This window comes from Theropithecus gelada, chromosome 19, assembly GCF_003255815.1.
Source record: "Theropithecus gelada isolate Dixy chromosome 19, Tgel_1.0, whole genome shotgun sequence".
NCBI lineage: Eukaryota > Metazoa > Chordata > Mammalia > Primates > Cercopithecidae > Theropithecus > Theropithecus gelada.
Genome location: NC_037687.1, coordinates 16,792,818 through 16,813,101, shown reverse-complemented (window position 1 = coordinate 16,813,101; position 20,284 = coordinate 16,792,818). Strand labels below are relative to the sequence as shown.

The following is a 20,284-nucleotide window of genomic DNA, read 5'->3' as shown; positions in this document are numbered from 1 at the left end:
GGCCCACGGGAGGAAGTGACTCAGTTACCGCCCCGGGCACATTTGAGGTCCAGGAGTTGGTACCTGGGGGGCAGTGGCTGAGGCTCAGAGACCAAGCAGTGCCTGGGACACGGCTGTGAAGGCTCCCATGCTGTGTGACCTTTGGCAGCTCACTCCACCTCTCTGAGCCTGAGTCTCCTGTCTCTGCACGCCTCCTTGTTTGAAGGAGGGTCAGAGTGAACTGAAGCCCCTAGTCACCAGCAGGGTGGGGATTATCCTGCCTCCCAGAGAAGTCCAAGCTGCTGCGCAGTTTGTCCCAGGGGCAGCAGGCAGATGGCCCCAGGGGCTGCAGACATGTGCTCTGACCCACAGTATGCCCACTTGGTGGTCAAGGCCAGCCTGGTGGTGTCAGTATCAGAGGGTCTCAGCTCGGAGTGGTCAGAACCAGAGGGACTCAGCTCGGAATGGTCAGTACCAGAGGGACTCAGTTTGGGTGAGCTCCGTGGTGCAACCTGCAGGAGCTGCTTCTTGTTCCTTATCCTCCCATGATAGGCCGCTTTATAGCAGAGAGAGGAGTCCACTACCATTCGCCTATCATCCAGCCTTTGCTAAAAGTTCTGTTTTAGTACAATGGGGTGTGCTCATCAAAGCACATTCAGAAAGACACAACTGGTGGGACCACTGCCATCTGGATAGTTGCTTTTTTTTTTTGAGATGGAGTCTCGCTCTGTCACCCAGGCTGGAGTGCAGTGGCGTGATCTCGGCTCACTGCAACCTCCACCTCCTGGGTTCAAGCAGTTATCCTGCCTCAGCCTCCTAAGCAGCTGGGATTACAGGTGCCTGCCACCACACCTGTCTAGTTTATATATGTAATTTCTTAAAATGTTCTTTTTGAGACGGAGTCTCACGCTGTTGCCCAGCTGGAGTGCAGTGGTGCAATCTCAGCTCACTGTAACCTCCGCCTCCTGGTAGCTGGCATTATAGGCACATGCCACCAGGCTCAGCTAATTTTTGTATTTTTTCTTCCTTTTTTTGAGACAGAGTTTCGCTCTTGTTGCCCAGGCTAGAATGCAATGGTGTGACCTCGGCTCACTGCAACCTCCACCTCCTGGGTTCAAGTGATTCTCCTGCCTCAGCCTCCCAGGTAGCTGGGATTACAAGCATGCGCCACCACGCCCGGCTAATTTTGTATGTTTAGTAGAGACGGGATTTCTCCATGTTGGTCAGGCTGGTCTCGAATTACTGACCTCAGGTGATCCGCCCGTCTCCGCCTCCCAAAGTGCTGGATTACAGGCGTGAGTCAACTTGCCTAGCTTAAGTTTTGTATTTTTAATAGAGATGGGGTTTCACCATGTTGGCCAGGCTGGTCTTGAACTCCTGGCTTCAAGGGATCCACCCACCTTGGCCTCCCAAAGTGCTGGGATTGCAGGCGTGAACCACCATGCCTGGCCTAATTTTTAAATTTTCTTTAGAGACAAAAATTTAAATTTTTATATTTAAATAAAAATTTAAAATTCCAGAATTTTTTTTTTTTTTTTTGAGACGGAGTCTCGCTGTGTCACCCAGGCTGGAGTGCAGTGGCGCGATCTCGGCTCACTGCAAGCTCCGCCTCCCGGGTTTATGCCATTCTCCTGCCTCAGCCTCCGAGTAGCTGGGACTACAGGCGCCCGCCACCGCGCCCGGCTAGTTTTTTGTATTTTTAGTAGAGACGGGGTTTCATGGTGTTAGCCAGGATGGTCTCGATCTCCTGACCTCGTGATCCACCCGCCTCGGCCTCCCAAAGTGCTGGGATTACAGGCTTGAGCCACCGCGCCCGGCCAAAATTTCAGAATTTTTTGTAGGGTCTCACTATGTTGCCCAGGCTGGTCTCAAACTCCTGGCCTCAAGTGATCCTCTTGCCTTGGCCTCCCAAAGTAGCTGGGATTACAGGTGTGAACCACTGCACTCGGCTCTGGACTTTTCTTACACATTTATTTACACAGAGATGGATGGAGTTGTCGTGGGTCCCGGGGCAGGGCGGGCACTCACGTGGTAATCTTGAGGACATCCTTCATGCTGGTCAGGGGGTCCGAGTTGTCAGGGCAGCGCAGGAGGCAGGGTGCAAAGATAATGGCCAGGGCCCCGGGCGACATGCGGTTGACATCCTCGAGCAGGGCCACCCTGCACAGTCACTGGCAGTTAGAGGATGGCTACGGCTGAGGGAGGGAGGTCCCAGGGAGCCCCGAGACTGAACTTCTGAGCCCCGGGGGTGCCTGTTAGGAAAGCAGTGCCGCAGCCCAGCACCGCAAGATGCTTCTGCAGCACAGAGAGGTACCTCAACGGACCCAGGCCAGCAGCCTGGCCCCCTCCCAGAACCCACAACAGCGGTCTGCATCCTGGTTCGAAACCACCACAGAATGCCAGCTCGGGTCTCCCTGGGAAATGCTGCCTCGGGGGTTCCCAGTGCGACCCTAACCCCCCAGAGGGCACTTGCTTGACGAGGTGGAAGATGAGTCTCTCCAGGGAGTTGTGGTTGGCCTCTGGAAGGTGCTCCAGGACGGCATAGATGGCAGCCAGCTGCTCCTGCTTCTCTGGCAGCTCTGCAAGCAGTGGGGTTTGAGGGCGTCAGCTCCCAAGGGTCCCCAAGGTGCCTGTTGTCCCCACCAACATGACCTGAGATGCACGGGTGCCATCCACCCTGTGGTGCCCACGCAAGAATGGATGGCTACAGAGGTGTCCTGGCCCCACCCCAAACTGAGAACCCGGTTTGGCTGGGCCGACTGCTTCGGGCCTCGGTTTCTCAGCTTGTGGACCGGGTGGTCCTGCCTCCTGGGCTGGTTACAGCAAGCGCTGTACCCTGGCCATGGCCACCTGCGGGCGGGGCTCACCAACGGCTCGGAGGAAGTCGCCGTACTGTGCGAAGGTCATGAGGGGCTCAGGCAGCTCCCGCAGCCACTGCTTCAGCACCCCCGTGATGGCATGGATGGGGAAATTCTCCAGCTTGACTGCTGTGGGGTCTGTGGGGTGAGTGGGGTGGGACTGGTGAGCGGCACACTGGTGAGACGGCTGCGCCTGGGGCCTGGCACTGCGCCCACCTGCCCGCAGTGCCCACCTGTCTGCAGCGCCTGCCGGAGCTCCCGAGTGCGGTTGGCGGCGCCCGACTTGCGGTAGAGGCCCTCGGTGTACAGGCCGTGCATCTCCACGTGTTCCAGGAGCTTCTCCAGCACAATGGGCACTGAGGCCTTGTCGCTGGTCAGGCTGTCCACGCACACACCGAAGTGGCCCGGCTCAGCGCCTGGCTCGCCCTGCAGTGCCGGGTGTTGGGGGGTCAGGTCTGGGCCTGGCTGTCTTCCTCTCCAGCTGTCTCTGGGGGCCTGTCCCTCCTGGTCCCGCACAAGGCCCTCGGGGCTTCCTCTGCTGTTCTGTCCCTCCCTGTCTCCTTCTGCATAGTTGTTGGGGGTGTGGGGCTGCAGAGGTCAAGGCCAGTGTGGCAGCCACTGGGCAGGGCTTCCTTTGTAGGCTACCCAAGGCATGGGTGGTCCTTCGTGGGGAGAGAGCTATAACCTGGCCCCTACAGCCGCCTCACAGAAGTAGACCCTGACTCTTGTTGCACTCCTACCACCCAGGACCCCATCCTTATGCACAGAGTTGGGAGGCCTCCCTCTACATGGCTCAGGACTCTCTCGGGAGCAAGGATGAGCAGGGCTGGGGGAGCTGAGACACACACACAGGCCTGGGCCCTGCCTGGGGGCCTCAAGGGGTTTGGACAGAACCAGGGACAATGGTGTGTTCTGCAGCACCAGAGGCCACAGCTGCCCCCTGCTGGCTGCTCAATGCTTCGCTTGGCCCTCACATCAAGCACCACCTCCCGGTGCACCCGGCTCTGAGTGGAGTGTCATTCTAGAGAGTTCCAGGCCTCCTGCACTCACCTTCCTCCCGTAGGTGTAGGAGCAGTGGCTCTGAATCTTGTGCACACACTTCTTGTGGCAGGTCATCTTGCACACTAGGAGGTCACAGGGTGGGAGTCACAGAGGGTGCTGGGGACCCCAGATTCCTGCAGCCGTCCACCCAGCTGGCCGGGGGCCGCTGACTGCCTTTTTTTTTTTTTTTGAGACGGAGTTTCACTCTTGTTGCTCAGGCTGGAGTGCAATGGCGCTATCTTGGCTCACCACAACCTCTGCCTCCCGGGTTCAAGTGATTCTCCTGCCTCAGCCTCCCAAGTAGCTGGGATTACAGGCATGTGCCACCACGCCTGGCTAATTTTGTATTCTTAGTAGTGACAGGGTTTCTCCATGTTGGTCAGGCTGGTCTTGAACTTCCAACCTCAGGTAACCCGCCCACCTTGGACTCCCAAAGTGTTGGGATTATAGGCATGAGTCACCGCACCTGGCCTGGATTGCCTTCTTTTTGGTTTCCTTTTTTTCGTTTTGAGACAGGGTCTCACTCTGTCACCCAAGCTAGAGTGCAGTGGTGCTATCATAGCTCACTGGAGCCTTGACCTCCCAGGCCCAGGTGATCCTTCCAAGTAGCTGGGACTACAGGCATGCACCACCATGCCTGGCTAATTTCTGTATTTTTTTGTTTAGACAGGGTCTTGCCATGTTGCCCAGGTTGGTTTAGAACTCCTGAGCTCAAGCGACCCTCCCTCTCCGGCCTCCCAAAGTGCTGGGATTACAGGTATGAGACACTGTGCCTGGCCTGCCGACTTCTAAACCCACACTGCAGGCACCTGTGCCCTGACTCCTGAGAGAGGAGGCCATGTGGGCAGGCTTCATAGCTCAAGGTGGCCATTCGTGGCCTCAGACCCAGTCTGGCTAGTGGAACCACGAGCAGGTGTTTGTGGGGACCTGTGACATCCTTGCCCCAAGGCCTCAGGGCCAACTCCTGGCAGAACTAAAGGTCTAAAAGTCCTGCCAGGAGGTGGTTTTGGGGACTTGGGATGAGGATGTCATGGGGCAAAGACAATGCTACTTTTCCTTCTTCCAACCACACTGAATCCCAGGCCACCCAGCTGACGTCTTGGGAGAGGGTACACTGGCTACGCTAAAGAAGAGAGTGTCTGGCACCCGGGAAGGATGGAATCAGGTGAGGGGACGGGCCTGGGTCCCGCATCTGTGTCTCAGGACCATGACAACTGACTGTTGGACAGATGTGGGGTGGTGGGGCTGCTTTCTGGGCTGAAAAGACCCTGGCCCGACTGGTTCTGGCAGAAACACACATACGGGAGAGGCCCTCTTGGCCCTGATGGGTCTCTGGAGGCTGCCTGGGCTTGGGTCCTGGCTTGGCCACCTCAAAGCTGTGTGACCATGGATCGGCTGGGTCATTCCTGGGCCCTGTCTCTTAGGGTCCCCTGGGGCTGAGTCTGGCCTACAGGGGAGGGACCATGAGGAGCCTGGGGAAGGAGGGGCCAGTGGTTCAGGCGTTGGAGCAGCGTATACACAGACAGAGAGGCAGGGCCCAGGAGGAGAGGAGGCTGCAGATGGGGGTGGGCGCTGGGTACTGGGGGCCTCAGGACCAGCTGAGAATTGGGCTCTGCCCCTCGGGTGATGGTGGACAGTTTGAGGGGGTGGGATATGGCTGGGGCAACGGTCCAGAAAGATCTGACCTGGTGGCTGGGCTGGGGTGATGACCCTTTTTTTGGTTTCTGAGACTGAGTCTTGCTCTGTTGGCCAGGTTAGAGTGCAGTGGCGTGATCCCGGCTCACTGCAACCTTTGCCTCCCAGGTTCAAGTGATTCTCCTGCCTCAGCCTCCTGAGTATCTGGGATTACAGGTGCCCACCACCGTGCCCAGATGATTTTTGTATTTTTAGTAGAGATGAGGTTTCACCATCTTGGCCAGGCTGGTCTCGAACTCCTGACCTCGCTATCCCCCTGCCTCGGCCTCCCAAAGTGCTGGGATTACAGGTGTGAGCCATTCTGCCTGGCCCTGAAGCCCTCTTGAGCAGTGAGGGGTGGTGGGGGACGTGGAGGGGTTTGGGGCCTGGGCGGGGAGCCACTCACCGCTGCAGAGCAGGGCCTTGTCCATGAGCCAGATATAGGAGAGGCACTGCTCGCACGACTGCGGGATGCTAACCTGGTAGCTGGCGAACACGTGCCCGTTGTGCTCCTGGACCTGTGAGGCCAGAGAAGGGTGCTGGGCGGGGGAAGGGGAAGGCGGCCCTCCCCAGCCACTGGTGGATGATGGCCCACGGGATCTCAGGGGTGGGTTTGCTTATTCAAGACTACGGCTCCGTATGTGCTGGGGAGAAAACACACTCACACGTATCCACGCACACATACGCGTGCAGACGGGCCCATGCACACACTGACACTGACACACACGTGCACGCTCCTGCCAACGTTCGCCTGCTGGGACTGTCATCCACGTGCAGCCTACTCACAGCGCGTTCCTGCTTCCGCTTCTTCTTCTGAGCTTTGCTCTGCTGTGAGGAACACAAGGAGGAGGTCGACGGGGGCCCCCTGGGAAGTGACCCAACCCACCCCTGGCACCCCATAACCCAGGAATCTGGGTACCCTGAACCCTCCCTCACCTGGAGTGGCATCATTGTCCCTAACACCCCCCATTCAGACACCCCACGCCCAGAAGTGAGGCCCTGGTGGGGAGGGTGCAGGACTCCCCACCAGGAGGTAGGCGTAGCACAAATGGGTGTGGCATGTAATCATGGCAAGCGATGGGTAGGCATAGCATGTTGCATGTCATAGGCGTGGCATGGGTGGGCATGGCATGTCAGGTGGGTGTGGCATAAGTGATCATGGCAAGGCACAGGTAAGCATGGTGTAAGTGATCATGGCATGGCATGGTGGGCGTGGTATGGGCAGGGCATGGGTGGGCGTGGCATGTCAGGTGGGCTTGGTGTAAGTGATCATGGCAAGGCATGGGTGGGCGCGGCGTGCTGGGCTGCCCACCTTCACTGGCTCGAAGTCATTCTTGGTGTAGCCACGGGTGAACTCATCTAGCAGTGACTGGAAGAGGTTGAGGACCAGGTTGGTGTCCTTCTCGCCGCGCTCAGTGGCCAGGTTGCTGACGACGATCTGGTAGTTCTCCATCAGATCCTTGTAGCCCACGTGGATCTTCCCGTTCTGTGGGAATGCTAGGTGTCACCCCGCAGGCCCGGGCAAGGGGCAGATGGGAATGACGGGTCTGAGCAGGGTATGGGAAAGGCTGAAGGCCAGGCCGCCACATACCGGGACAGAGTACATCGTTTTGATGTTGCTCCTGAACTTCTCGGTGGCTTCGATAAACAAGCTCTCGATGGGCGTCTTCTGGGAACGGAGGTCATTTATCTGGAAGGGGAGAGGAGCTGACCCTGTGTGCCTCAGGCCTGGGGAACTGCGTACCCGAGGAGGTGCCCAACGGGTCACTTGTATCCTCTCTTAAGTCATCCCCTAGGCTCTTGGGATAAAATCCAGTCCCTCTGACCAAGCCTGATCTCTCATCTCAGAGTTATAAATGTCAGAGTTATAAAGCCACTGACATTCACGGCAGGACTACTCTCCACAGTGGGGCCTGCCCTGTGCGCCACAGCAGGTTAAGCAGCATCCCTGGCCTCCACCCACCAGAGGCCAACAGCGCCCTCCCTCCAGGTTGTGATAACCCCAATGTCCCCAGACATTGCCAGTGTTCCCTGGAGGACAGAATCCCCCCTAGATGAGAGCTACAGGTCAGTTCAGGGCCTTCCTGCTGCCCCACACAGGGGCTCAACACCCAGCCATACCTTAGGACCGGGATGCCTGGAATGGTCTGGTCATTTTAAGATGCCTCTACTCCTAGCAGGGTTTCCTGATCCTTCTGTGTCCCCATCGACCCCCTGTGGCCGCTGTGCAGCTCCCAAACGTAGCTCTATCTGCTGCAGGATTGCCCAACCCCCACCCCCATGGGGTATAACCCTCCTGAAGGCAGCCACAGCTTGCTCGCCTCCACTTCTGTTGCACACAGTGCTTCATCAATCTTTGCTTTGAGACCAAATATGCATTATTATTATTTTTGAGCCAGGGTCTGCTCTGTCACCCAGGCTGGAGTGCAGTGCTGCGATCATGGCTCGTGGTGCCTCAACCTCTTGGGCTCAAGCGATCTTCCTGCCTCAGCCCCCCAGGAGCTGGGACTACAGGTGTGTACCACCACACCAGCTAAAATCTAACCCTTTTGTAGAGATGGGGTCTTTCTGTTGCCCAGGCTGGTTTTGAACTGCTGGGCCCAAGTGATTCTTCTGCCTCAGCCTCCCAGGGTGCTGGGACGACAAACACGAACCGCTGTCCCCGGCCTGAGCCTGCACTTTGTATTCTTGACCTGCTAAGCCCTGTGGTGTGTGTTTCAGAAAGCACTGCCTGGCTGTGATGGTTCCCCTGCGGACCGGGCCTCATGCCCCTGGCTCTCCCCTAGTGGTCCCACCTTGTTGAGCAGGAACTCGTCCAGGTACTTGAGCTCATTGGCGTTGGTGATCTGGCGGAATACCGATTCCCGCCACTTCTCTGACACCGTGATCTTCCCAATCTTGACGTTTCGGTTCTTCTTCCCTTTGCCTCCTGGCTCCTTGGTGCGCTTCTCACCTGCGGCGTGGCGGTGCTGGTGTCCGGAGGGGGCTGAGGATGGGACGGGAGGCAGCTGGTGAGGGTGGGTTTGGGGGAAGGATGCAGAGGACCTCCTACGGCATGCCTTTATCCAGGGCCAGAAACCCCTGGCTTTGTGCCTAGGGCTTGGCCCACAGCCAACTCAAGGCCCCATTTGGGGACAATGAATGTCCCCAGGGACACTGGTGGCTCTGCTGTCCCTGAGGCTGCAGGTGACCAACCTTCCAGGCCCTTTTTCATGGTGGCAGTTTCCAGCACCACCTGCCCGGACACAGCATTCTCCAACTCCTCCACGCCCTCCAGGCTGTATTTTTTATCCTTGGTTTTATGCAGAAAAAGCCTCTTAAACGTGGATCTGCAGGAGAAAGTACATGGCTTAAGTCTGAAATGAGAATGGACGTGAGGCCCAGCCTCCCTGTGATTGGACACATGGCAAATGCTCTATCATTGCCTGACTCAAAACAGGATCTGGCCTGGCGTGGTAGCTCACGCCTCTAATCCCAGCACTTTGGGAGATCGAGGCATGTGGATCAACTGAGGTCAGGAGTTCAAGACCAGCCTGGCCAACATGGCAAAACCCTGTCTCTATTAAAAATACAAAAAATTAGCTGGGCGTGATGGGTTCCTGTAGTCCCAGCTATTTGGGGAGGTTGAGGCAAGAGAATTGCTTGAACCCAGGAAGCGGAGGTTGCAGGTTGCAATGAGCTGAGATCGCACCATTGCACTCCAGCCTGGGTGACAGAGTGAGACTCTGTCTCAAAAAAAAAAAAAAAAAAAAGAAAAGAAAAAAAAAAACCACGGATCTGGCTAGGTACGGTGGCTCTCACACCTGTGTAATCTCAGCACTTTGGCAGGCTGAGGTGGGTGGATCAGCTGAGCCCAGGAGTTTGAGACCAGGCTGGGCAATACAGTGAAACCCCTTCTGTACCAAAAGTACAAAAAAAAAAAAAAAAAAAAAAATTAGCCGTGCATGGTGGTGCACACACGTAATCCCAGCTACTTGGGAGGCTGAGGCAGGAGAATCGCTTGAGTCTGAGAGGTGGAGGTTGCAGTGAGCTGAGATCATGTCATTGCACTCCAGACTGCCAGACTGGGCAACACAGTGAGATTGTGTCTCAAAAAAAAAAAAAAAAGGCCGGGCGCGGTGGCTCAAGCCTGTAATCCCAGCACTTTGGGAGGCCGAGACGGGCGGATCACGAGGTCAGGAGATCGAGACCATCCTGGCTAACATGGTGAAACCCCGTCTCTATTAAGAAATACAAAAAACTAGCCGGGCGAGGTGGCGGGCGTCTGTAGTCCCAGCTACTCAGGAGGCTGAGGCCGGAGAATGGCGTGAACCCGGGAGGCGGAGCTTGCAGTGAGCTGAGATCCGGCCACTGCACTCCAGCCCGGGCGACAGAGCGAGACTCCGTCTCAAAAAAAAAAAAAAAAAAAAAAAAAAAAAAAAAAAAAAAGGATCATCTTATAAAGAGCAATAGCCCTTTCTTTGTACTGGCAGGGGAGTTATGTGAAGAAAGAAGGACACCAAACAGAAGCCACAGGGGGACTCCATTTTCTTTTCTTTTTTGTTCCAGTTGGGGTGTCACTCTGTCACACAGTCTGGAGTGCAGTGGTGTGATCGTAGCTGACTACAGCCTCAAACTCCTGGCCTCATGAGCACGATCCTCCCACTTCAACCTCCTGAGTTGTTGGGATTATAGGTACGAGCCATGCGCCTAGCTCATTATCTTTTTTTTTTTTTTTTGAGACGGAGTCTCGCTTTGTTGCCCAGGCTGGAGTGCAGTGGCGTGATCTCGGCTTACTGCAAGCTCCGCCTCCCGGGTTCCCGCCATTCTCCAGCCTCAGCCTCCGAGTAGCTGGGACTACAGGCGTGCACCACCACGCCCGGCTAATTTTTTTGTATTTTTAGTAGAGACAGGGTTTCACCGTGTTAGCCAGGATGGTCTCGATCTCCTGATCTCGTGATCCGCCCGCCTCGGCCTCCCAAAGTGCTGGGATTACAGGTGTGAGCCACCATGCCCGGCCAGCTCATTATCTTTTAAGTTAGAAAAAGTTTTTTTAGAGACAGAGTCTCATTCTCTTGCTCAGGCTGGAGTGTAGTGGTATGATCACAGTTCACTGCAGCCTTGAACTCTTGGCCTCAAGGGATCCTCCTGTTTCAGCCTCCTGAGTAGCTGGGACTACAGGCATGCACCGTCCTGCCTGGCTATGTTTTGACATTTTTTTTATAGAGACAAGGTTTTGCCACACTGCCCAGGTGGTCTTGAACTCCTGGCTTCAAGTGATCATCCCACCTTGGCCTCCCAAAGTGTTGGGATTACAGGCATGACCCACGGCATCCATCCAGTCATGTGTCCTTTTAAGGGACAGAAGACAGAAGACAGACACAGAGGGGAAGGCCAAGTGCTGATAGAGACAGAGATTACAGTAATGTAGCCATAAGTCAAGGAACACCTGGAGCCCCCAAAAACCAGAAGAGGCGGGAAGGATTCTGCCCTAGAGGCTTTTTTTTTTTTTTTTTTGAGACGGAGTCTCGCTCTGTCGCCCAGGCTGGAGTGCAGTGGCCGGATCTCAGCTCACTGCAAGCTCCGCCTCCCTGGGTTCACGCCATTCTCCTGCCTCAGCCTCCCGAGTAGCTGGGACTACAGGCGCCCGCCACCTCACCCGGCTAGTTTTTTGTATTTTTTTTAGTAGAGACGGGGTTTCACCGTGTTAGCCAGGATGGTCTCGATCTCCTGACCTCGTGATCCGCCTGTCTCGGCCTCCCAAAGTGCTGGGATTACAGGCTTGAGCCACCACGCCTGGCCAGCTTTTTTTTTTTTTTTTGAGATGGAGTCTTCCTCCATCACCCAGGCTGGAGTGCAGTGGTGTGATCTCGGCTCACTGCAACCTCCACCTCCCGAGTTCAAGCGATTCTCCTGCCTCAGCCTTCCGAGTGGCTGGGATTATAGGTGTGTGCAATCATGCCCAACTAATTTTTGTATTTTTAGTAGAGATGGGGTTTCACCATGTTGGCCTGGCTGGTCTCCAACTCCTGACCTCAAGTGATCCATCCGTCTCGGCCTCTCAAAGTGCTGGGATTACAGGCGTGAGCCACCACGCCTGGCTGCCTCATGCAGTTTCTACTGAGCAAATGCCTTCGAGAACGTGCTTTGTAAATATGATTGGTTTAGGAGGCCACAATGCTGCGAGGCCCTGGCAGGGACCCCGGGCATCCTCTGGTGGCCTGAGTTTCCCCCAAGCCCCATACTTACTTAGAGTCGACCTGAGAGCCCGGGGACAGCCCTGCGTCTGGGATGGAGGATGCGTCACCTGACTTCTTCTTCTGGACAGCCGGCTTCTTCGCGCTTCGCTCTCCGTCCGCGGTTTCTATTGCAGGCTGCAAGAGGGTGCGGGGAGGGCTGCTAAGGAAAGGCTGGCAGGCCTGTACTAGACGGTGAAGCCCCTGCAGGCATTTACACTCCATCCACCCACCTCACTTCCCGCTTTTTTTTTTTTCTTTGAGACGGAGTCTCACTCTGTTGCCCAGGCTGGAGTGCAGTGGCTTGGTCTCAGCTCACTACAACCTCCACTCTGCCATCGGGTTCAAGCGATTCTCTTGCCTCAGCCTCCAGAGTAGCTGGGGTTACAGGCACGCGCCACCACACCTGGCTATTTTTTGTATTTTTAGTAGAGATGGGGTTTCGCCATGTTGTTGTTACCTGAGCCTTGGCCGGGGATGGGAGGAGCTTGGAGACATCGCTCGTGGAGAAGGAGATGCGCCTCTCCCTGCGAGATCACAGAAACATGGCTTTTACTGACTAGAGCGAGTCAGTGGCATTCTCTTGTCTCAGTGGTTCTTAGGTTCTCACTTGGGCAGTTGTGACCCTGCCGGGGACACTTGGCAATGTCTAGAGAGTTTTGGTTGTCACCACTGAGGTGGGGGGAAAGGAGTGGGTGGGTACTTCTGGCATCTGGTGAGTAGAGGGCAGGGATGCTACTCAATATCCTACAGAGAATGGTCTCCACTCCAGAGTGGTCCAGCCCCAGACGTTGATTGTGAAGGGTAGGAAACCTTGCCTTAGCCCAAGAAAGCCTGTCTGCCTGCCTGCCTATCTATCTATCTATCTATCTATCTATCTATCTATCCATCCATCCTTCTACTCATTATCTATCCATCCATCCATCCTTCTACTAATTGTCTAATCTATCTATCCATCCATCCATCCATCCATCCTTCTACTCATTGTCTATCTACCCATCCATCCATCCTTCTACTAATTGTCTAATCTATCTATCCATCCATCCATCCTTCTACTCATTGTCTATCTATCCATCCGTCCATCCTTCTACTATTTGTCTATCTATCCATCCATCCTTCTACTAATTATCTATCCATCCATCCTTCTACTCATTGTCTCTACCTTCCACCCATCCATCCTCTTTATTTGTCTTCCATCTATCTCTTCATCTATCATCTCTACCTATCTTTATTTTATTTTTATTTTTTTAGATGGAGTTTTGCTCTTGTTTGCTCAGGTTGGAGTGCAATGGCGTGATCTCGGCTCACTGCAACCTCCGCCTCCCAGGTTCAAGTGATTCTCCTGCCTCAGCCTCGCGAGTAGCTGGGATTACAGGCATGCGCCAACACGTCCGGCTAATTTTTGTATTTTTAGTAGAGACGGGGTTTTGCCACGTTGGCCAGGCTGGTCTCAAACTCCTGACCTCAGGTGATCCATCCGGCTCGGCCTGGGATTCTAGGTGTGAGCCACCACACCCGGCTCTACTTATCTTCTACCCATCCATTCCTCCATCATCTCTATCATCCATCCATAATGTCTACCTATCTTCTCTCCATCCCTCCATCCATCAGCTCTCTATCTTCTAGCCATCTACCCATCCTTCTGTCTGCCCATCCATCCATCCATCCATCCATCATCTCTACCTATCTTCCTTCCATCCATCTATCATTGGCATCTATCTTGCTTCCATCCATAATCTCTACCCATCTTTTTTTTTTTTTTCAGATGGAGTCTCATCTCCGTCACACAGGTTGGAGTGCAGTGGCTTGATCTCAGTTCACTGCAACCTCCGCTTCCCAGGTTTAAGCGATTCTCCTGTCTCAGCCTCCCGAGTAGCTGGGATTACAGGCATGTGCCACCACGCCCAGCTAATTTTTGTATTTTTAGTAGAGACAGAGTTTCATCATGTTGGCCAGGCTGGTCTCGAACTCCTCTCAAACTCTCGGCCTCCCAAAGTGCTGGGATTACAGGCGTGAGCCATCGCGCCCGGCCTAATCTCTACCCATCTTCTATCCATCCATCATCTGTACCATCCATCCATCTATCCATCCATGCCTCTATCCATCATTACTACCTGTTTTCTATCTATCTATCCCTTCATCCATCATCTGTATCTGTCTTCCATCGCCTCTATCCATTTTCCATCCATCTATCCCTCCATCATCTCTATCTTCCTTCCATCCATCCCTCCATCATCTCTATTATCCATCCATCTATCCATCCACTCACCCACCCATCCACACATCCTTCCCTTTCTCTCTCCCTCACTCCATCCATCATCTATTTATGATACTCCTGGCACGTGGTAAGTGGAGGCCAGGGATGCTGCTCAACATCCTATGATACACAGGACAGCCCCACTGCAGAGAATGATCCGGCCCCCAATACAAGCAGTGGGAGGCTGAGCAGGCCTGCTGCAGGGAAGGCCTGTCTCCTGCCTGACTGCTTTCCTTTGGTCCTGCAGGCCCTCTGGAAGAGGGAGCTGGAGATTCCAAGCCACCGACACTTGGCTTACTAAGGCTCAGGCAGAGCGAGCCCCTGCTCTTTTAACCCCAAGGAGTATAGTTAGTCCTGTTCACCAATTAGAAACCAAGGCCCAAGATTGCTGGGGAGCAGGGACCTTGACCTGAGGAGCCACCTCCCTCAAGGCCAGGACCTTTCTATATGAGCACAGCTCCTTCTGGGGACCCCTCAAGGCTCCGGGTCCCAGCCTGGGCCCTGGCTGGGTGCCTTGTTTTCACTTGGCCTTTAGCATGCCCTGCTTGTCCTCCTCCCTCAGGGCTCCCGCACACCCACTGGGCATGATCACACACGTGTTTCCAGGATGTGTGGTACTGCCCCTGGCCTTGCCCACCTGGCCTGGACCCTGATGCTCAGACAGAAGAGGGTGTGGGGCTTACTCTGTGGGCGTGAGGGCGGCCCCTGTGGCCCGGTGTCTGTCGCTGAGGTCCAGGGACTGGCTGAGCATGGCACTAGGGCTGGCGGCGGCCACCAGCTTTTTGCCCCGCCACAGCTCCACGGCGCTGGCCAGCCGCTCGGAGTCCAGGTACCGCTGGATCTGTGTGGAGCCTCCGGGGCTGTCGGGCTTTTCCTGAACCCTTGGGCTGCCACAAGGTTTGCTCTTGTCCTCGGGGGTCTCGGGGGTGCTGCCGGGGGCTGGTGGGCTGATCCTGCTGTCCAAGGCCAGGCTGGTCGGCCGCTCCACCTGGCCGGGCCTGGGGCTCCCAGCCGGCAGCGTCTTCTCGGTTTCCTCAGAGACCTTGCCAGCTGCCATGGCCTCGGGTTGCTCTGTGGGCTGCTTTTGGGACGTGTTCTCAGCCTCCGTCTCTACGATTAGAAGGGTTTCATCTTCTCTGCTCTCCTTTTTGTCTTCCAGGAGACTCACCCCTTGCTCCTGGGTGACCCTTCTGGAAGGTTCTCTGAGGGCGCTCTCCTCCTTGCAGGACTGAATGTGTTTGTTCTGGAACTTGACGTGCTCCAGCCCTCTCTGCCGACGCGACTCACGCTTCTCCCGGCTGCTGGGGACTTTCTCGTGACTTTCAGCGGCCACGGTTTTCTGGGGCGGGAGAGTCTTCTCCGGGCTGGGGGCCTCCTTCTCAGGTGAGGAGTGCTCTGGCGGGGACCTGTCACTTGGCCACACCTCAGGCTCTGATGCCAGGTGCCTGCCATCCTCTGCCGGCTCTGGCCCCTGCTCAGCTACCTGCTGCCCGCCGGCCGCCTGACCCAGCCCGCCCTCCTCAGCGCCTGCTCTTTCGGCTTCCAGGGCTTCCCTCTCCTTCTCCTCTGCCTTCTGCTTCTCCAAGATCATCTGGCTGAAGCTGGAGTAAGGAAAAAGCAGACAGCTGGTTCAGAAACAAACCTTCCTTCCACCTCCCACTGAGTTCCGATGGGACCCCCAGCCTGTGGGCTGCAGACGGGGCTTCGCTTGTGCCTAGTGGCCCTGAGAGATGTTTCTGGAAAGCAGGAATCTCCTCGATCGGGAAAGGAGGCTGAGGGTGGTGCCCCCTCAGTGTCACAGATACTCCTGCCCTGTGTCTGCCTGGCTGCCTTATTAGGGGAGAGGACCCTTGTTGGGGCTGTGGTGGGTGGGTTCTGTTAAGAAGCCTCAAACTCGTTTGGGGTCCACTGTGGGCTTTCCCTTGAGTCTTTTTCTAGGCGGCTTTTTGTTTTGTTTTTATTTTTATTTATTTTATTTTATTTTTGAGACAAAGTCTCACTCTGTCATCCAGGCTGGAATGCAGTGGCACTATCTTGGCTCGCTGCGACCTCTGCCTCCCGGGTTCAAGTGATTCTTGTGCCTCGGCCTCCCCAGTAACTGAGATTATAGACATACACCACCACGCCCGGCGAATTTTTGTATTTTTAGTAGAGATGAGGTTTTGCCATGTTGGCCAGGCTGGTCTCAAACTCATGTGATCTGCCTGCCTTGGCCTTCCAAAGTGCTGGCCTTACAGGTGTGAGCCAATACCCCCAACCTGTTTGGTTTTTATTTTTTTTTTTTTATTTTTTTTTTGAGACGGAGTCTCGCTCTGTAGCCCAGGCTGGAGTGCAGTGGCCGGATCTCAGCTCACTGCAAGCTCCGCCTCCCGGGTTTACGCCATTCTCCTGCCTCAGCCTTCCCGAGTAGCTGGGACTACAAGCGCCCGCCACCGCGCCCGGCTAGTTTTTTGTATTTTTTAGTAGAGACGGGGTTTCACCATGTTAGCCAGGATGGTCTCGATCTCCTGACCTCGTGATCCGCCCGTCTCGGCCTCCCAAAGTGCTGGGATTACAGGCTTGAGCCACCGCGCCCGGCCTCTGTTTGGTTTTTAGAGACAGTGTCTGACTCTGTCACTCAGGCTGGAGTGCAGCGGTGTGATCATAGCTCACTGCAGCCACCACAGCCCAGACCCAAGTGATCCTCCTGCCTCAGCTTCCTGAATAGCTGGGGCTACAGGTGTGCATCACCACACCTAGCTAACTCTTTAATTTTGTGTAGAGATGGCATCTTGCTATGTTGGCCAGGCTGGTCTCATACTCCTGGGCTCAAGTGATCCTCCCACCTAAGCCTCCCAAAGTGTTGGGATTACAGGCATGAGCCATTGCACCTGGCCTAGGAGGCTTATTTGCACATGTGGGTAGGGCCTGCTCTGGGAGCTGGGATGTGACCTGTGGCAGAGCTGGGTCTGTGTGGCAGGGGAGAGGTGCACAGGGTGCCTAGGTCAGGGAGGGGCTGGGCTTGTAGCTGTGGGTGCCGGGACGGGAGTTGCTGATATCCTGCTGGGGGGTTCTCTGTGCCTGGTGGATGCCCCAGCTCCATGTTGAGTGTTGGGCTGGTCCAGGCGGTCCCTCCAACCCTGAATCCAGGTGTTCCCTGACTGATCCAGGTACAGGGGAGTCCCTGGACAGAGAATGGGTGCAGCCAATGGCAAAGCAGAGCTTTGTCCCTGAGTGCTGCCTGCCAGCCTCAGAGCCCCTCTCTGTAGCCCATGTGTGTCCAGGCATCTAGTTTCCCACCAACCCTTCCCTGTGTCCAGAATGACATCCCCTTAGTGCCACAGGCCAGATGGTATATCATGGGCAGCAATTTGGTGAGTGACCCTTTTGGCTTCTGGAATATTCTGGGGAGCGTGGCCTGGCTCTGCTCACCTCTTGCGCTGCAGGTGCCCCCGGCAGAGGCTCTGCAGGCGGATGATGCTCTGTTTCCGGCGCCGGTAGAGCTTCCGCTGCCAGTAGCCCCTCCATGCGGCCTGGAGGTACACCGCGGCCTGCGTCCTCTCCAGAGCCCTCCGGACCCGGTAGGACCGCCAGCAGGCCTGGATGGTGACGGCGGCCCGCTTCATCTGCAGGAAGTGCCGACGTTCCAGCACCATCCGAAACCAGCTCTGCAGCAGCAGGATTTTCCGCACCACCTCCCGGTGTAGCGTCTCCTGCAGGGCTTGCCGCTCCGTCTCCTTCAGGAAGACCTGGTGGGCACGGGGTCAGGTGGGGTCAGCCGCGCTGCCCCTGACACCACCTCTGTGCCTGGGAGGTCTGCATAGCCCACTCCAGAGTGAGACCCAGGCTGGTGTGCTGACCAACCAGGGCTTTATTTATTTATTTATTTATTTATTATTATTTTTTTGAGATGGAGTCTCACTCTGTCGCCCAGGCTGGAGTGCAGTGGCGCCCTCTCGGCTCACTGCAACCTCTGCCTACTGGGTTCAGGTGATTCTCCTGCCTCAGCCTCCTGAGTAGCTGAGACTACAGGTGCCCATCACCAGGCCTGGCTAATTTTTGTATTTTTAGTAGAGACAGGGTTTCACCATGTTGGCCAGGCTGGTCTCGAGCTCCCAACCTCAATTGATCTGCCCACCCTGGCCTCCCAAAAACGCTGGGATTACAGGCATGAGCTATTGCACCTAGGTGTGGCTCTGTTTTTTTTTTTTGAGATGGAGTCTCACAGGCTAGAGTGCAGTGGTGCGATCTCAGCTCACTACAACCTCTGCCTCCTGGGTTCAAGCCATTCTCCTGCCTCAGCCTCCTGAGTCGCTGGGACTACAGGTGTGTGCCTGTAATGAAACTCTGTCTCTACTGAAAATATAAAAATTAGTCAGACGTGGTGGCGGGCACCTGTAATCCCAGCTGCACGGAGGCTGAGGCAGGAGAATCACTTGAACCTGGGAGGTGGAGGTTGCAGTGAGCTGAGATCGCACCACCAGTCTGGGTGACAGAGTGAGACTCTGTCTCAAAAATAAAAACAAGAAAGAAAAAGAAATGAGGTCTCGCTTGGTCACCCAGGCTGAAGTGCAGTGGTGCAATCACAGCTCACTGCAGTCTCAAACTCCTGCCACAGCCTGCCAAGCAGTTGGGACCACAGGTGCATGCCATCATGCTTGGCTAATTTTTAAATACTGTATAAAGACGAGGTCCCGCTATGTTTCCCAGGCTAGTCTGAAACTCCTGGGCTCAAGGGATCCTCCCACCTCAGGCTTTCAAGTAGCTGGGACTCTGGGTGCGTGCTACCTCGCTTGGCTGGAAGGGAATTTTTTTACACCGGGTGAGGCCTTTGGGGGACTGACCTTGGCACTTGTTAAACAAGGGTGGCTGAACAATACCCCCACAGCAAGAGGCAAACACATGCCCAGAGATGGGAGACGATCTCTGAAAGGGACGACAATTGCAGGCCGCCTCCCACCTGATACTGTAAAGGGGATGGACCAGCTCCTAAATCCTGCCAGTTAGCATGATCGTCCCTTTCCTACCTGTGACGCAGCAATAAACAGGTGATGCAGAGGGAGTCTCTGAGCCCCGCTGAAGAGCAGCAAGTGGGGCTCAGCCAGGGCGGCCCCTATCCCTTAGGTGCAGTATTCTGCTGGGTCGCTAGAAATGCATTTCCCAGACAGAGCCCTGTATGTTTCAGAGAGTGGCCCTGGGGGCCTGGGAAGACACGGTGTGCAGTGGAAGGCAAGGTGTGGGTCTGCGGTGCCGTGAGGGGCAGGAGCACTGACCTTGGTCTTCCCGATCTGGTAGTTCCTCTTGTCTACCTTCATCTTCTCCAGGAGGGTCGAGATGACCTCCCTGCAGGGCTGGGCATCCTTGGGCAGGAGCACCTGGAACTGCTCGGTGAAATCCTACATTATTTGGGCAGAGAAAGGAGAATCTGGGTGAGTGTTGCCGCCAGCGATGACGGGGCCTGGTGACCCCGGTTAAGGTGAAATTGGGTTTGATGGGAATGGTAATGACAAATCTGAAATTTCAGGCTTTCAGAAATAGTCTGGGCTGGGCATGGTGGCTCACACCTATAATCTCAGCACTTTGGGAGGCCGAGGCGGGTGGATCACCTGAGGTCAGGAGTTCGAGACCAGCCTGGCCAACATGGCGAAACCCCATCTCTACTTAGCTGAGCACGGTGGCACACACCTGTAGTCCCAGCCACTTGGGAGGCTGAGGCAGGAGAATCATCTGAACCTGGGAAGCTGAGGTTGCAGTGAGCCAAGATCACGTCATTGCAATCCTCCTGCCTCAGTCTCCCCGGAACCTGGGAGTACAGGTACTTAGTCCTGTAGCCACCACGCCCAGCTAATTAAAAAAAAATTTTGGGCCGGGCGCGGTGGCTCAAGCCTGTAATCCCAGCACTTTGGGAGGCCGAGATGGGTGGATCACGAGGTCAGAAGATCGAGACCATCCTGGCTAACCCGGTGAAACCCCGTCTCTACTAAAAAATACAAAAAAACTAGCCGGAGGCCGGGCGCGGTGGCTCACGCCTGTAATCCCAGCACTTTGGGAGGCCGAGGCGGGCGGATCACAAGGTCAGGAGATCGAGACCACAGTGAAACCCCGTCTCTACTAAAAATACAAAAAATTAGCCGGGCGCGGTGGTGGGCGCCTGTAGTCCCAGCTACTCAGGAGGCTGAGGCAGGAGAATGGCGTGAACCCGGGAGGCGGAGCTTGCAGTGAGCCGAGATCGCGCCACTGCACTCCAGCCTGGGCGACAGCGCGAGACTCCGTCTCAAAAA

The 20,284-nt window shown here is 55.6% G+C and overlaps 1 protein-coding gene across 3 annotated transcripts in view; it reads right to left on the bottom strand.

Moving 5' to 3' along the window:
• MYO9B (myosin IXB) overlaps window positions 1–20,284 on the bottom strand; it is a 139,446-nt gene that overhangs the window by 3,718 nt on the left and 115,444 nt on the right. For all 3 annotated transcript variants that reach the window (XM_025367239.1, XM_025367241.1, XM_025367240.1), the window contains exons 20-35: window positions 19,277–19,399; window positions 17,436–17,752; window positions 14,708–15,625; window positions 12,228–12,294; window positions 11,781–11,905; window positions 8,748–8,881; window positions 8,348–8,538; window positions 7,144–7,242; window positions 6,865–7,038; window positions 6,339–6,380; window positions 5,959–6,070; window positions 3,888–3,961; window positions 3,071–3,263; window positions 2,847–2,975; window positions 2,453–2,558; window positions 2,008–2,139 (exon numbers count right to left, since the gene is read on the bottom strand). In XM_025367239.1, coding sequence (XP_025223024.1) covers window positions 2,008–2,139; window positions 2,453–2,558; window positions 2,847–2,975; window positions 3,071–3,263; window positions 3,888–3,961; window positions 5,959–6,070; window positions 6,339–6,380; window positions 6,865–7,038; window positions 7,144–7,242; window positions 8,348–8,538; window positions 8,748–8,881; window positions 11,781–11,905; window positions 12,228–12,294; window positions 14,708–15,625; window positions 17,436–17,752; window positions 19,277–19,399 — 2,936 coding nt within the window. The remainder of the gene's footprint in view (window positions 1–2,007; window positions 2,140–2,452; window positions 2,559–2,846; window positions 2,976–3,070; window positions 3,264–3,887; window positions 3,962–5,958; window positions 6,071–6,338; window positions 6,381–6,864; window positions 7,039–7,143; window positions 7,243–8,347; window positions 8,539–8,747; window positions 8,882–11,780; window positions 11,906–12,227; window positions 12,295–14,707; window positions 15,626–17,435; window positions 17,753–19,276; window positions 19,400–20,284) is intronic.